The sequence below is a fragment of the Barbus barbus genome, assembly GCF_936440315.1.
Source record: "Barbus barbus genome assembly, chromosome: 15".
Classification (NCBI taxonomy): Eukaryota; Metazoa; Chordata; class Actinopteri; order Cypriniformes; family Cyprinidae; genus Barbus; species Barbus barbus.
The window spans coordinates 26,434,645-26,452,873 of NC_136743.1; the positions used below are offsets into that span (position 1 = coordinate 26,434,645).

The 18,229-nt window shown below is 36.1% G+C and overlaps 1 protein-coding gene across 1 annotated transcript in view; it reads right to left on the reverse strand.

The window, feature by feature from the left end:
* LOC306881096 (GPI-anchor transamidase-like) overlaps positions 1-18,229 on the reverse strand; it is a 45,318-nt gene that overhangs the window by 6,572 nt on the left and 20,517 nt on the right. The window contains exon 10 of the mRNA XM_079435006.1: positions 8,038-8,113. Coding sequence (XP_079291132.1) covers positions 8,038-8,113 — 76 coding nt within the window. The remainder of the gene's footprint in view (positions 1-8,037; positions 8,114-18,229) is intronic.

Consider the following 18,229-nt stretch of genomic DNA (forward strand, 5'->3'; position numbering starts at 1 on the left):
TCAACTCACAAACCTCCTGCAGTTTCCTTACAACCCCCCGTTTGGAAAACCCTTATTTATTATGATTACATGCTTACATATTATATAAAAAAATTATTTCTCCCAAATCAATATTTCATGTCCATTTGCTCATTTGATTATGTGAGAACAATGGGAGTGCTAAAGACGTGGAACTAGAAGAATGTAGAACATCACACAAAATAATAACAGAGCACTCTTGATTCTGATTCTCTGACACAGGTTTTGATAACTGCATGGCTCTGAAGTACTTCCAGATCTGAGCCGCATTGCAGTTACATTTCACTTTGCCAAATAATATCTGTAATTTTAAAGAGTTGTGTAGTCTACCACAGAAAAAGCTGCAAGAAAAACGATACTGTGCCAAAGTAAACTCACATACAATACAGAACCTTGTTGTCAGTATATAACACCCTTCTACTTACTGTAATCACGTGCCCATATTGCTTTAACAATAATTCAATGATCGGTTGTCAATTATTTCTTATGAATTTGCTCACAGAGTACAGCGTTTGACCAATTAGAATCAAGACTTGTGAATTGAGAATCGGAGGCCTAAGGAATGAAGTGACTATTGCAAAAAATGTTCCCATACTGCAAAAGAATGCTAAAATAATCTTATTTCGTTGAAAACAATGAAATACAGTTGTATGTTTCTGTAGCAGTATTTAAATGTTAGTGCTGTCAAATCCAAAATAAATCAGAATCAGAATTAGCTTTATTGCCAGGTATGTTTGCACATACGAGGAATTTGTTTTAGTGACAGTAGCTCCACAGTGCGACAGAATGACAGCGACAGGACAGGACACAGATAATAAAAAAAGTAATGTACAAATATGCAAAATAGCACAAAAACAATATACAATATAGACAATTCAGTATGTACAGGTATGTTAGGTGCAAATTTGGAATGTAATAATTATGTGTGTTAAATAAAAAAAAAAAAGTATGATAGTGTTGTGTGTTTCATGTTTATTGTTAAGAGTTCAAATGTCAGTGATGAGATTGCCTGAGGGAAGAAACTGTTCCTGTGTCTGGTCGTTCTGGTGCTCAGAGCTCTGTAGCGTCGACCAGACGGTAACAGTTCAAAGAGGGAGTGTGCTGGGTGTTAGGGGTCCAGAGTGATTTTACCAGCCCTTTTGCTCACTCTGGATGAGTACAGTTCTTGAAGACTGGGGAGGGTTGTACCAAAGATTCGCTCAGCAGTCCGGACTAGCTTCTGTAGTCTTCTGAGGGCAGATTTGGTAGCTGAGCTGAACCAGACAGTTATAGAAGTGCAGAGGACAGATTCAATGATGGCAGAGTAGAACTGTTTCAGCAGCTCCTGTGGCAGGTTGAACTTCCTCAGCTGGCAAAGGAAGTACAACATCTGCTGGGCCTTTTTGACAATAGAGTCAATGTGATTGTCCCACTTCAGGTCCTGAGAGATGGTGCTGCCCAGGAATCTGAATGACTCCACTGCAGTCACGGTGCTGTTCATGATGGTGAGTGGGGGGAGTGTGGGGGGGGGGGGGGGGGGGGGGGGGGGGTTCTCCTGAAGTCCATGATCATCTCCACTGTTTTGAGCGTGTTGAGCTCCAGGTTGTTAAGACTGCACCAGACAGCCAGCTCCTTAACCTCCTGTCTGTAAGCAGACTCGTCACCGTCCTGGATGATGCCGATCAGTGTGGTGTCATCTGCAAACTTCAGGAGCTTGACAGAGGGGCCTTTAGCAGTGCAATTCTAAGAAAATGTCAAAATTGTGAGCTGACTTTTCCCTTTGAACTGGACTTTATAAGTCGCACGTGTGTTTATATCTCACAGTTCTAAGAAAATAAATCAGCATAGTGTGATATAAACTTGCAAATGCGAGAAAAAAGTCAGAATTGCAAGTTTATATCTCAGTACTTTATGGGCCCTATCATTCACCCGGTGCAATGCACACAAGTGTTTTTTGACGCAGTTATCATTTTCACATCCAGCGCCACATTGTTTAAATATCTGTTTGCCCATGGGTGTGCTGGTCTGAAAACGAGGTGTGTTCAGGCGCATTGTTGGCACGTTGCTATTCTGAGGCTATTCGTAACTGAAAACGATTGTATTTTTATTTATTTTAAGGGCACCTTAGAAAATATGCGCCTATAGGTGGATGCACAATGCGCGTAAACTTATTACACGCACAAATATTAAAAATGAAAGAATTACAATGTAAAAGATTATTATTACGTACGCTTAAACCTTGTGTTTAAAACCTTGTAAGAATGAACTAGTGAATCTGCCATGGTGCAAGAGCAACTGGATTTTAAAGGGAATGGGAGAAGAGACTTTGATTAGTTGCTTGCACGTTACGGCCAAAATAAACCCATTACTCATTAAGAGAATAGACCCTTTTGGATCATCACCATTTTTCCATCGTTAAATTTGCAAAAGTGGATTCAGACACGACCTAAGTGCACCTGCACCATGCGCTTCAGACCAAACACATATATTGTTAAAATAGGGGCCTATATCTCAGAGACTCACGCTTATGGCAGCACATGCGCATTGGCTGGTCTAGACTGAAAAATAAGCTTTTTTAACGCTATTTGAGCATAAGGAACTAAATTTATGGGGCAGTTCATTTCAGATTTTGTTGGTGATTTGAAATGTGTAATTTAACTGTGAGATCAGCAGGCAGTTTTTGAGATTTCAGGATTCCCCCATTCATTTAGCTAGGACTTGGATTTGGATGTCCGAAATAGCCGCCCGGAGGTGTAGCAAATATTGTCGCTGATTGAACAGTCTTTCCCTGAAATGACCCAATTTTCATTTTTGGGTGAACTATCTGTCCCTTTAAGTTCTCTGATAAATCACACTTTGTGCATTGAAATTGTACTGCATTCTGCTGGAATGGAAACTCTGCCATCAAACCTCATGCTATTCAGTGAGAAAATTATTTTCAGTTTGACTGGTTCACAACCCAGCCAAAAAGGACAAAAGGAGTACAGCCATGCATCCTCCTCCTTCAGCTTTGATTCCCTAAAGCCATAGCGCTGAAGCATCAAACTGTCAAGCCAACAAATAACTATTCAAAGCTGAAGACAAGCATTCTCAGAGCAAAATCATCACAACAAGCAGAGTAATTGAGTTTGGAGAAAAGCACCTTCAGCTGAGTACACTGTGATTAGTCTATGACATTTAAAGCCTGATTTAGAAATGAGAACGATCGCTGCACAAAAAGGATAACCTCATCCTCAGCCAGAGATAGACGGGTTGACGCAAGAGACAGCACGACTAACAAGTGCTCTTGGAAGAAAAGATGAGGTTACGGTCCAATGTTCCCACTGCTATGACCTCATACACGGACTAGATTTGTTAAATACATTTTTTGTGGGATTTTACAAAGAATGAATTGTGGCCTCAGATAGAACTGTTTATTTGCATTTGCAGTCTGCACGTTTTAGCAGCCAATTCATTAAAATAATTATGTACACGACAGGTCAAACTTTGGAATAATTATATATTTTTAAAAATCTTTAAAAAAAAAAAAGTATCTTATGCTCACCAAGACAAACCGGCTGATTTTAGTAGATTTTAAAATGTCATTTATTCCTGTGATTTCAAAGCTGAATTTTCAGCATCATTACTCCAGATTTTTCAGAAATTATAACATTTTATAGTATTACTTTAACTTTCATCAAATAAAGACACCTTTGAGCATAAGAGACTTCTTTAAAAAATTTAAATAATAATAATAATAATTTATTCCAAGCTTTTCACATGGTGCAGTAAATCAGTCTGAATCAGTTACACAACCCATAAATCAGTGTACATTTTTAAAAATTTGCCACAATTCTCCATCTCGCAGGCCACTTCTGAGTGCTCAGTTGTAGAGGATGCAGCTGATTATTGCATCTGGCATACTTTACTGAGACTGTACAGAATTACTCCACCACTGTGCTCCAGGGATAAAAATGGGTCTTTAAAAGGCAGAAAGTGAGCTCGACTACACCGCGTATCCATATATATGGAGTTATAATGCTCTTCTCCTTCAATTAATCATCATTTGATGAATTACTTTATTTTATTTATTTCTGTAAATTTTACATGAACACAATTCCTAAAAAAAAGTCAGATTACCACCACCACCACTTAGGGATATGTATGGTAAAAACAAAGAAAATGAATTGAACTATGTCTGGTGCACAAATAGTGCTTGCTTAAACTGGACTGCGGGTGATTAGTTTATATAATGGAGATGTTACCAATAGTCTCAAAGAAACAGAAAACATAATTATTCATCCTTGGTGTATATTGCTTTGGCTATCTTATGCTCTTCTCAAATGCTCTTTTAATATGTCCATCTTAAGAGTTATTTAACTGAACTTTGATCATTCAACTTTTTTAATCTAAGAAGAGACTACTGAATATCTGAAAACTTTAAACTGATGTTAGCTTGCAAATAATTACATTAAAATATCAGTCATCAAATTTTAACTGGTCTATTGCTAAACTGCAAATTAAACATGTAAATCAGTTCTGATTCCAACAGAGGTTGGAAAAATTACTTCCATTTTTCAGTCTACACAAAGTTTTAAGAATATCTTGATCGAGGGAAGTACAAAAGAATAGGTCAGCAGAAGGCATGATTAGAAATTATATTTTAATGATGTATTAACTTGCAGTAATTATGTATTTCTAAATTTACATTATAAGACCCTAGTTACTTTTTTTTTTCAAATTAGTAATTGTTTTATATTTATCTACAAATACAATTGAAAAACCTTCCCATTTATGTAGTCATAGTGAGAAATAAAAAAGTATTGTATTGTAAAATTAACAAGGTTGAATACATTTTAAAGGGCTCTTGGAAGACTTTATACCACATGGCACACAGTGACACGTATTTGGCTTGATAAAAAATGTCCATTCAGCACTCTTATAACACTAAAACACCTTCTTTTGAAATAGAGCAAGAAAACACCTTCATTATCTGTGACGAGTGGCCACAGGAGAATCTGACCTGAAAACCACACACTTATTTTTTGAGCATTACATTTATTCAGTTTTTCCAATTTTCACAAAACAGTTCCTGCATCACACCACTGCACATTTGCATTAAATTCTGCTATCATAGAGTCTCTATGACATTCTGATCCCTAGTAATGGCTTAGGATTTGTTTATCTCGCCTTTTTCATTATTACAGGTCTTAAAAATGCTTAGAAAAGTGCAGAAAGTTACACACCGGGCTTACATAATGCCCTAACTAACTGTGACAATGTAAATGTTTTGGCCAGAAGTACTTTAACCATCCAAATTACATTATTTGAAGTGACAAAATGACAGCCAATCAAAACATATTTGATGTTTAATATTCAACTGAGGATCATGATTTTGACCCATAAGATTTCACTGTGAGTGGGTCCCCTTATAGAAAAACAACAATAATTTTCCCACATAGCTTACATGTGATTTTAACATATAAATGGCACATATATGCAAAATGCACGTGTAATTTTTATGTTAGAAATCCATTTTCTGTACAGGTCTACAATGTACAACACCACAGAAACTAAGTGAGTAACAAAATGTCCTGTTACTTGCTGTTTCTCATGGTTGCAGCTGGATACGACAAAAAGTAGCTTACATTTCATCATTTCTGGTTAGGACACTGTTAGAGGTACGAGCATTAGAAACAGTGAGGGTTACCTTAGCCAGTATCACTAATAACATGTAACAGAGCAGAACTGGCCCAGAGCTGGTTTGTATTTTAATATACCTGGCAATTCATTCAAAACAGCACCCTATAAAATGCTCATTTTCTTCCTCAATCCAAGAATCTGTTGTACTGCTTGAAAATTGCGGCACAAATCAACATCCACCTGGAGCAAATCTGCCAGGATGAACGGGCCAAAATCATAACAGCTTTTTGTTCGCATGATAAGATGACTGTGGATTTAGGTAAAAAAGTAAGATGAGAAATTGGAAGATTTTGGACATACAGAGAATGGCAAATAAAGAACTGATTTAAGTAAGTTCATATGAGATCACAGCGTTTGGTCTTCAGACGGAATCATTTCAAATGCATTTTGTCCAGAAGTAATTTTTTAATAAAGGAATCAGTAAAGAGACTCTCAGCTCAACATTCACACTAATTAAAATTTATGAAAGGAAAGAAAGAGATGGATATAGAGAGATCAAAGGTTCTGATGCAGTCTGCATGAGGCCAGTAATAGAGTCCAGCACGCAGTGGGAGGGAGCGTCCAATCATCAGATTCCAGACTGAACGAATGCTAGAGTCGACTCATCCCGCTACATATCGCCTGCATTACCCCACTGCATAGAACATTCACATATTTATGAATGTCATCTGAAAAGCTCCGTTATGACAGTTAGATATCATCAATCATGACAGCCCTGAATCCTTAGCAATATCCTGCAGCCCTCCTAATGATTTCTTAAACCCACTGGGGTTTGGCCGGCAAAACCACTGTATCACAAATTGTCAGGTGTTCCTTCAGTCACTGAATATGACAATCCCTGTATCACATTCTGGAAAATATTCAAAAGTATCAAAGAAAAAACAATACTGAAATATGTCCAAGATTTAAGCAGACATTTAGGAGAAGTACTACAATAGTCAGTTTCCACCTCTAACATTTGGTTCATTCCAAGGTGGTTTGCAAGGATTTTGGCTGATATGTGAATGCCGGAAATGAATTCAGACCTCTCTAAGGCCAGAAACATAGACGAAAGTAGACGGATGCCAGGATGAGAATACGGTGATTAAATAAATAATCAGATGTAAATTAAATTCAAATAACACTTGGAAGTAAACTGCTGTTAAAAACAGGCATTAATATTTGCTACAACTGCAAAACAAAACAATATTATTGCTTTTCCATTTCTTTCCAAATAAGGGGAAAATTATATAGAGAGATGGATTATGGCAGCAGATGTCAAAATTATAGTCACTCCCTAAGCACCTCTATTAAAAACCACATTGCAGCTTTGTTAACTAGTTTCCTGCAATTTAATGCCAGGGTAGAAAAAAATCTCTATAGTAAAATAACTCTAGTGTAGTGATATAAATGTACACATTTAAAAAATGCTAGATTTTTCAAAGTTAAAAAAGAAATGTTTCAAATGAATGAGCAACTGTACATTATTAATGTTAATGAATGATGATGAATGATAAATGGTCATTTCACCATAATCCCCATACACTTGATTGGCTCAATGACTCTCTCTTCTCTCCACCTGTAGCTGGTGTGTGGTGAGCGCACTGGCGCCGTTGTAGTGTGGCTGCCGTCGCAACATCCAAGTGGATGCTGCACACTGGTGGTGGTTGAGGAGAGACCCCCCCACATGATTGTAAAGCGCTTTGGGTGTACAGCAATACAGAATAAAGCGCTATATAAATGCATCATTCATTCATTCATTCATTCATTCACACCAAAGGAGATGCAAGAGTGAAACGAATATGAGTCAGGCTTCTGTCAGGAAATGTAAATTCACGCCTGGGATTACAGTATTTAAAGAGAAGCAAGTTCGACACTCTCATTTCAATAATAAAATACACTAATAAAGAGATCACTTAATAAATTGAGATTAAATCCATAAAGTACGACTGGATTATTTTACAAATTATTTAAGTACTGCAGGTTTTCATAAAATTCTGTGTTTTCATTTCCTTGTGTTTTTATTCATTTTGATGAATTATCTTTTTTTTTTTTTGTGCGAGTGGGATGAGTAATAAGCGCTATTGCATCTCGCTCATATTATATTTTACTACAACTTTACCTTAAAATGACCTGTATGCATTAACTTCAGTAAATCACGTTATCGCTATTATTTTAATAAAAAAGCAATTAAATGAAAAGAGAAATGAGGTAAATGGAAAAGCTGTTGCTTAGGTGAGTGATCTAGATTCACCTCCTTTGAATGAAATACATATTTCAGTTGATAATGGGTTTCAGTAAGCATACTGTTAAACCCTCAGCATGCTTTTTTCCAACCATTTCCTCATCTACACTTTTCAACAACAACTATAGTCTTACCTGATGAATAATTTCAGCCATTGGAAGTTGGTCCACATATGTCAAAGATTCGATTTGCATATCGCCACCTCCAGGCCTGAGGAAAAAAAAACATAATAGATAACAGTATTAACAGCAGTCAAAGCAAGTCATATTTAAATGTAATGTTTTCAAACTTTGCCTGCGGTAATAACTAAACAAATGACTTGTTTTGTGTTCCGTAAAATTGAAGCACCCTCTCATCTAGCTACATTAATATGCAGTGGGCTGAAGAAGCCAAAGCTTCACCACCATCAGCCATTCCCTCCGCGATTGCCCACAGTCTGTTAGTTTGAGCGGTGGGATGATGTTTTGGCCCTCATGTAGGCCAGCAAAGCTCAGGAACAGACGAAAGAGTCTGCTTTAGCACGGCTGTCTGCGACTTCATACATGAGTGGCTGCTGAAATTAAATTCAGTATGCAGCTCTCAATTCCACACAACTGACTGAGACCGAGTGTGTTCTGGAGTAGAAGGTACCAAAACAAAAACAAATTGTCTCTGATAATGAATGGAGGGAAGAAAAGAGAATGTGGTAGAAAACCCCCATGAAATCTCATTGGACTACATTTTTGTGGTACCTGTAATTTCTCTCTGAATAATACAGTATGTATCTATATTTCGCTAAAGAAAAACATGCATTCAGAGTTAGCTGGAGCAACACTATACGAATCGAGCATTTTAAATATTCGTTGGGTGACTTGGGGGTGATGATTGACAGGTAATTTTAGAGGTAGCAAACAAACCGAAAAGTGTTTGCACGAAGAATGAAGACCGGAGGTTAACAAAACGACTGTAGCACAGCTATGTGTTGGAGAGCAGAGGCAATTGGTAATCTATAGCTGGGCACAGCATTTCAGACGACAAATCATTCTTGTATTTCAATGAGCAGCCTGGGCAGCCAATTCACAGCCCACCGGGATTAGGCTTTTTCTGTTAGTTGACAAAATGGCCTGTCATTCTAGCCATGTGTATAGTATAGGCACATTGAACCACTTTTGGTCTCAGTTCAAATGGCTAGACTTGAATTACCGCAAAACGAAAAAGCAACAAGAACACCTAGATTATTTACTGTGAGCCTGTCGGCTACAACATCTGCACTCGAGCAATGGAACAGCAATAAAAACATTGCAGTAGCAATGTAACAAATGGTTTTTCACTCCACAATGCCAGCAATAAGGTTGCTTATATGTTCTGAATTGGCTTTAGCTGCTATGTGGCAGATAGAGCATTTTGGGTGGTTGTTTGGTGGTTTCTTACTTGGCTGAGTCAAAAGAGCCTAACTGCTTAATAAAATTCAGATCCCAAGATCTAGATGCATACCAGTATCTCAGATTCATCCTTCAAATCCTTATTGAGAATCTCCTCAACAAGCCATAAAGTTCAAGATGTAATTCATATATTCATGTAAAAAACAATGCAGGACAAGTTACGCATTCTGACAGGAGTTGAGAAAGAGGATTTTAAAATAGGGATTTTTTTTAAAACCACTGGGTGGATTTTTATCATTATAGGATGGATGTGTATACACACTTCCAACACACTTATGTTCAAACAACTTGAAAAGTGAATTTTGCATCCGATGACCCCTTTAATGTATTACCTTAATTATGAACACACTGGTTTGTAGTGCAAACAGTTTACTGAATGTTGTTATTTAAGATAATTATCAATATCAACTGATATGAAAAATTGTATTGTGATAATTGTTTTGGCCATATCTTCCAGCCCTAGTTCAATTTCAAATGTAGTACTCGGACAGTGTGTGATTTTGAACGCACCACTAGGGCTGTGGATATATTATGAGAAGCCCTCTTTAATTAGTCTTTTAAATGCTTTCATTACTTCTGTCCGTTTCTTCTCTTTTCACTAAGCTGAACAGCTAACCAGAGTGAACTTTCACTGACGAACTACAGCTCCAATTCAACATGCTCAATTTAAAAAAAAAAAAAAAACACACAGACAGGAGTTCAACTAGTGACAAAAACTAGGCCAACAGAGGCTCATCAATGGCCCTACATTGGCCAATGGACAATCGTCAGATTGATGTATCATAAAAGTCATAAAAGTCCTCATGAAATCAAAACTGACCCCATTTTACTTAGTGCACATTACTATTCATGCAGTGAACAATTAATCAGCGCAAGTTAATCCACAAATGTTTGTCTTCATAATCTTTAATCTAATTATCAAAATTTACTTCCCCTCTGGAATGGCATTCCTCTGTTGAGCTTGGGTTGAACAACCTAAACCTCACCCCTCCAACTGTCAGCCTAAATATGGTAAGGAAGTGCGCTAAAATCAAGCTCTGCCCTCTGATTTATTCATTCAATATTCTGTTTTACTTTGAAATACATCACAATATTGAAGTAAAGTCAGTCGCAACATATGGTTCATGCGGACTTTAAATTGAAGCTCTGCTTTGTTGCAGTCGTTCTTGCATAAGCCGCTGGTAATTGCCAACTCTCATTGAAAACGAATGCCTTCCTGTCGATTTAACACTGTAAATTGCTGTTAGTGTGAACGCACCTTCAGATTCTTGTTGAAAACTGTAAGCATGAGCATTAGTAATGATACTTGCCTTAGTAAACACCACTAATAAACGCCGAAGCATTTCAGGAAATATGTGCCAATGCAAGCTAATGAATCATTTAAAGAGACTCAAAATTATCCAACATCCGTCACTGCAATTTTGCAACTATTTCACAGGATGAACTTTTAATCAAAGAGTTTTGGTACATTTATAAGAAAAACCATCAGAAGGTGTCTAGAGAGGGCGAGTGTGTACTGAGAGTACACTTTCATTTCCTTTATGCCCACGCCGTACCTCCTGATTTATTTTTCATTTTGTAACATCACCTGACATTTAATTACTTTGAGACTTGAGACCTGCTAGGCAGTCAACATCATCACCCTGGGCAAACCTGAATTACAATACAATCTCGTAAAGAGTGGGCACGTATCATACAGACGAGTGGGTTGTCTATTAAACCGTCCTCCTCTGTAAAACTTAATTTACCTAATGGAAGCCCTCTGATAAAGCAGCAGAGACTGCGGAGGAAAGGAGGTGGAAAACAGGATGGCTGCAGAAAGATTTAGTGTCGTAACGCCTCTACTGTCATGCTCAGAGAGATGCATAAGAGTCGTTTTAAGCACACTGGAGAACATGATGTTCTGCTATGCTGAAACCCGAAGGGAAATTCACCCAAAAAGGCATATTCTGTCATCATTTACTCTTTCCAATCCAGTATGAACTTTTTTTGGAGGACCAAACATTTTTGGAAGACTGCACTTGCTACTTTTTTATTAAAATTTGATGCTGGGGTTCATCTGAACTGACTTGAGCTGAATGATGACACTATTGTCTTTGAACTATAGTTGAACTGAACTTGTTTCATAACTGATGAATTCTGCAACACTGACCCTGTTACTGAACTAAATTGAATCAACATTAGACTAAATTGAGCTGAATATCACTATTGTCTGTAGAGCTGCTTTTTTGTTTCACAAGTTCCTGTTTATTTTACTGCAGGGTTGCTTTGAAACAATCTGTATTGTATAAAGCTCTATATAAATAAATGTGACTTGACAATAAAAAGTGAACCTGGGGCTGTCAAATTATATTTGAAGCTTTGCTGAAGCCATACAATAGCTTTGTGTGAGGAAAAGACTGGAATTATCTATTAAAACGTTTTCAATACGCAATTTACAGGAATGAATGAGTCATTCTTTTGAGAATGGTTCACAAAACGTTAAGATTTCTCAAATGTTTTTGAAAGAAGTCTCTTATGCTCAACAAGACTTCAATTAGTATGTCAAATATACAGTAAAAACTGTAATATTGTGAAATATTATTACAATTTACAAAAGAACTATTGTCGCTCAGTTATTGATAATGGTTTTTATTATTATCAATGCTGAAAACAGTTTTTGCTGCGTGGAAACTGATACTTTTTCAGGATTCTTTAACGAGTAGAAAGTTCAATGAACAGCATTTATTTCAAATAGAAAGCTTTTGTTACAATAAATATGTATTTCCTGTTGATCAATTAAATGTGTTGTTTTCTATTGTATTTTTTTCTATTTATTATTATTTTTATCTTAATCTAACATTTTTAATGATAGTGTTTAATGGTTTCCAGCTGGAAAAACATTTTCAAAATTGATAATTATAAGAAATGTTTATTGAGAAGCAAATTACAATTTGAATGATTTGAATGATCATGTGATACTGAAGAATAGAGTAAAGTCTGCCAAAAAGTCAGCTTTGCCATCACAGAATTAAATGACATTTTCAAATATTAAAATGCAAAACAGTTATTTTGGTCAAATAAATGCAGCCTTGGTGAGCTTTAGAGACTTCTTTCAAAACATAAAAAAAATCTTAATTATTCCAAACTTTTGACCAGCAGTGAATATACCTTTATAGAATACTCTCAAGGTATCATACTCTTTGGAAACCTGCAAACTCCAGTTCCCTCTCTTTGTTCCACAGACGAAAGAAAGTCAAAGTTGGTAATCAAAGAAGGTTAAGTGAAAGCTGTCTACCCCTAATGGCACGCGGGCACGTTGTTTCCACATGACAGACATGCATTGCTCCAGATTTGACACAACTAGTCCATACTGCCACAGGCTCAGACAGAGTGAGCAAGGTGACCAGGCATTAGAGACCGGACACATGTCCTTGTCAAGGCAGTCTGATGGTAGAAGAGAGCAGGGACGCCAGCCATGCATGACAGCTGTAAGACAGCGAGAGACAGGGGACAGAGACCTTCCCACAGGTGCATATGCTACCCACAGATGTGCCAGTATAGTGAGTCATGACAGCCTGTGACGGTCAGGAAAGAGAGGATACTTCCATTTCCCAAAGCAACAGCCACCGCTAGAAACTAACACCGGTTTGACAGCTTGTTCAGTGCATTGGCTGATGAACCAGTGACCTAACCTACTTCAGTAGGCAAGAAATGTCAGTTATTATGAACAAAGCTAAAATTATCACCATTATTTAGTATTATTTTATTTTTTCATCTGAGTAAAACCAATTAGGAAACAAGAAAAAAAAATGTAGACCAGGAACTTGGTTCTATCCCTCGGTTGTTGATTGGATTTTAAGAAAGGGGTGGGGTTTAGGTCGAACTAAATGATTGGAGAAGTCTGGCATACGTCACTCAGGACATCCAAGATATAGATGAGTTTTTTTTTTAATTTGTGACCCAGGACCATAAAACCAGTCATGAGGGTCAATTTTCCAATATTTAAATTTATACATCACATGAAAGCTGAATAAATAAGCATTCCATTGATGTATGATTCGTTAGGATAGGACGATATCTGGCCGAGATACAACTATTTGAAATTCTGGGTGTGCAAAAAAAATCTAAATATTGAGAAAATCGCCTTTAAAGTTGTCCAAATGAAGTTATTAGCAATGCATATTACTAATCAAAAATTAAGTTTTGGTATATTTACAGTAGGAAACTTACAAATATCTTCATGGAACATGATCGCTACTTAATGTCCAAATGATTTTTGGCATAAAAGAAAAATCAATCATTTTGACCCTTACAATGTATTTTTGGCTATTGCTACAAATATACCCCAGCGACTTAAGACTGGTTTTGTGGTCCAAGGTCACAATTATCATTCACAGATTTGGAGAAATTAAGCATTTCACCATTTGCTCACCATTGGATCCTCTGCAGTGAATGGGTGCCGTCAGAATGAGAGTCCAAATATCTGCTAAAACATCACAATAATCCACAAGTAATGGAAGTAATCCACAAATTGTGTGTTTGTCATATGAGACCTATGGGCTTTTTCAATGGAGGAAGCGTAATTAAGGATAGAGAATTGGTATTTTGGTCAGTAGCAATGTTTTAATTGTTAAAAACTCTTTTATGATGGATTTGTTTCTCATAAAATGCTAAATTTCACTTCACAAGACATTAATTGATGGACTGGAGCCATGTGGATTACTTGTGGATTATTGTGATGTTTTTATCAGCAGTTTGGACTCTCATTCTGACGGCACCCATTCACTGCAGAGGATCCACTGGTGAGCAAGTGATGCAATGCAATGCAATGATGAAGAAACAAACTCATTTACATCTTGGCTTGAGGGTTAGTACATTTTCAGTAAATCCTGAATATATTCTTAAATAGTTCACCCAAAAATGAAAATGTACTCGCCTTCCAATTATTTCAAACGTGTGAGTTTCTTTGCTTCTGTTGAACAAAAGAGAAGATATTTTGAAGAACGTGGGTAACTAAACAGTTGACAGTGATTTCCATAGTATTTTTCCCATATTATGGAAGTCAATGGCAACCATCATTTTTCAGAATATCTTCCTTTGTACTCAACAGAAGACAGAAACTCTGTAACATTTTAGTTTAGGGACCAATTCTCACTATTAACTAGTTGCTTATTAGCATGCATATTACCAGCATATTGGCTGTTTATTAGAATTTATAAAGCACATATTAATGCCTTATTCTGCATGACCATATTCTATATTCCTTAATCCTACCCCATACCTTACTAGTGATTAATAACCAGTAAATTAGGTTTATTAAGAGTTTATTTGGACAAAAGATGTATTTATTCACACAGATTTGGAACAATATGAGGGTGAATGAATGATGACAGAATCTTCATTTTTGAGTGACACTTTATTTTAAGGACCGATTCTCACTATTAGTTCCTTAGCTTGCATATTAATTACATATTGGCTGTTTATTAGTACTTACTAAGCACATATTAATGCCTTATTCTGCATAACCATATTTTAGATCCCAAAAAAACTCTTTTAATTAATAGTAAATGTGTTCCCTATAATCTAAAGTGTTGCCGAACTATTCCCTTTAAGTCATGTGATATAAATAATAGATACAGCCTAAAAAAAACAGTACATAGAATCTCTTGGATTACAATTTACAACTAGACAGATGTACTGTTACGTCCTCTAAAGTCAAAAATCTGGGTGTTATATTAGACAGCAACTTGTCCTTTGAAAATCATATTTCCCATGTTACAAAAACAGCATTCTTCCATTTTTTTGACAAAAAAAAAAAAAAAAAAGTTGCTTATTTTTTATTATAATAATTGTTTTTGGCATATAAAATAAACCATACTTTTTCCCCCTTCCAAAAAAAAAACTAAACAAAAAAACATCAACAACAAAAAAGCAAAAAGAACACTCCAGTGGATCCAAGCAATTCAGCTTCAAGATGATAAGGAATGTCTGTAATCACTTATCTAATTGCGTATGCCTGCAGTAGACTTTATTTTTGCTCATTGAACAACCAGTAAAATAAATAAGCAAGATAATTCATGTGAACACCACAGACCATGTGAAATATTATTACAATTGAAATCAACTGTTTTCTATTTTAATACATTTTAAAATGTAATTTATTCCTGTGATGGCAAAGTTGAATTTTCAGCAGCCATTATTTCAGTCTTCAGTGTCACATGATTCTTCTTCTTATTATTATTTCTCGTCATTATTCTCAGTCTGACCTATTCAAAATGTTTCCTTGGTTCATGGTTCAGTCCAACTCGGTTTTCAAACAGAAATAATGTTGTTTTTCCCGGTAGCTAACAATATTAATTAAAAAGTCATACGACATGGAAGACTTGAACGATTTAGCTAAATTACCTTTACACATTAATTAGTCATAAATTATCTTTGAAGATTAGAAAAAGGCATAATGCTGTTTACATAATCTGATTTGTAACCCAGACAACACTAAGTAATGAAATAATAATGCAATAATTGAGAAAAACAGGCATTCTGGACAAAAGCACTGTAGTTTCAGATGATTTAATATTCAGATTTAGGTCTAAACATAATTTGATTTTAATCATGTGCTGCTGCTATTCCAATACAGCTACAGTAGATAAAGTTAATTCACTTCACTATGATGCTGAGGAATCTAATATGTGTTTATCTAGTCGTATCCACACACTGACTGAATTACAGATTAGTTTGACAGCAGAGAAAACCTGAAATATATTTTTTTCTTTTCAGATTAGCAAACCAAGAAATACTACTGCCATCTTGTGGCCTACATGTTTCACAACACAATGCTTGCAAATGCTATTACAGTTTTTTTTTTTTACAGTCTCTAGCACCCATTTATCAGCACTTGGGTCACTTTTTCAAAACACTTCTCACAGTAAGCACAACAGCAGTCTTCATGGGATAAACTGTGGATCATTTATCATAGCTTTGGCACAAAATGAATTCAATGACTCCATCAAATTGAATTATTTTCTCACATAGACAACCACCACAAAAAACACAATTTGCATGTTGGCATACTTTTTTCAACACTGTTAAACTTATGTTCAAAACATAACATAATACAAAACTGAATAAAACAGCAATCTGCTCCATTTCTACAGTAATACCATATTGAAATATATTTCCAAACTGAAACGCTACCAAAACAAGTACGTGAACTCATACACAGTTTTAGTCTTTCAATTTCATTACCACCTATATACAAAAGGGTAAACAGGAATAATTTTGTATATAGACCATGTATACATATACAACAGTTAATTCTAGCAGCAGAAACAAAAGAAACAAACTTGGTTGACAACCTTTGTTATAGGAACAATGAGTTAATTTGAGATATGTATGAAGGGTTTTGGTGGTATTATTGCATTTTGAATGTGAATTTAACAGCTGTGCTACGCTGAAGGTTCCTTAGTAGAACTGTGTGAAGAGTTTTAAAACAGTGACCTAAGCATTGAGAAATGTTTCCTGGTGATTGTTATTAGAAAAAAACAACAAAAAAACAATAATAATTAAAAATCTTGAAACTATGATCAAAACTTCAAACCTCATACAGTACCTTTAAGATGAAATTAAGCACCAACACTTTATTAAAAATATATATTTCCCTCAATTTAACTGAGAATCCATGTATAATTTTCCAGAGTAAACATTAAAGCAAGTAAAACAGTATTAATGTTGTGCTACATTATTATTTTTACCGTCATTGATATATTTGTGCAAAATAATCACTGGGAAAATATAATCCCTATAGGTTTGGATGTGACTGAAATCCATCAAATGTATAAAAAAAGAAGAAAAAAGAAAAGAAAAATCCTGATGTTAGATGAAAACTATAAACACTTCAAAAACAAAACAACAACAAATCAACTAAATATTCAGAAATATCTTTTGTATAAAGAATGGAAAATCACATGTATTCTGAATCAGCATATTCAGAATTGTCTGGAGTCTACATCACAGGTAATTGTTACTGTACTCTAGCTGTCATGATCTCACAAATTCCGTCTCCTATTCGGATTTCATATTCCTTTCAGCCCACCACAGAAAAGGTCAACTGCAGTAGCACAGATCTCATCTGAGACAAGACTTTCCTTCTTTTTGTCCTCCAACCTCTTGCACATTTTCCTCGTTTTATTTGAGCCCTTTGTTTGGACCTGAAGCCGATGGACCCTTTTGTAGATACTTTACATAGCTTTTATAGCTACACAGTGAGATTCTGAATGGTGTTTAAATAATTCTGCTTGCTAAAGTTCACATAGTGAGAACTGTATGCTAAACATGTTTAGACTAGGAGGATATTATGATTGTTTTGAAAAGAAGATTTGACAGATTTGAAACATGGCTCTTTTTAAAAGAAATAGCTCCTCTATAAGAAACGTCTCGGTTACGTACGTAACCCTCATTCCCTGATGGAGGGAACAGAGATGTTATGTTGTGACAACATTAGGGGATTCACTTGGGAGTCCCAATCATCTCTGACTTTGAGAGAAAACGCCAATGAATATTGGCTAATGGATTTTGCATACCTGAGCCACTCCCCGTGCATACGGGTATAAACGTCAGGTGTACGTCAGGTGCATCCACTCATCAGGTTTCCGCTGAGGAGCTGAGAACGTGTCCCTGGCACCCAGTGATGGTTCAAGATTGTGGCATGGGGACATAACGTCTCCATTCCCTCCATTAGGGATCGAGGGTTACGTATGTAACCGAGACGTTTCCTATCTGTCGGTCACTACGAGTTATGTCGTGATGACATAAGGGGTCCATGGAAAGCGCCACAACCTGAACTCCATCACAACCTTATGGCATTGTAAATGCTGACAAACAAGCGTGTGACAGACAAATGCCATGCAAAGGTCGTAACCTTCCC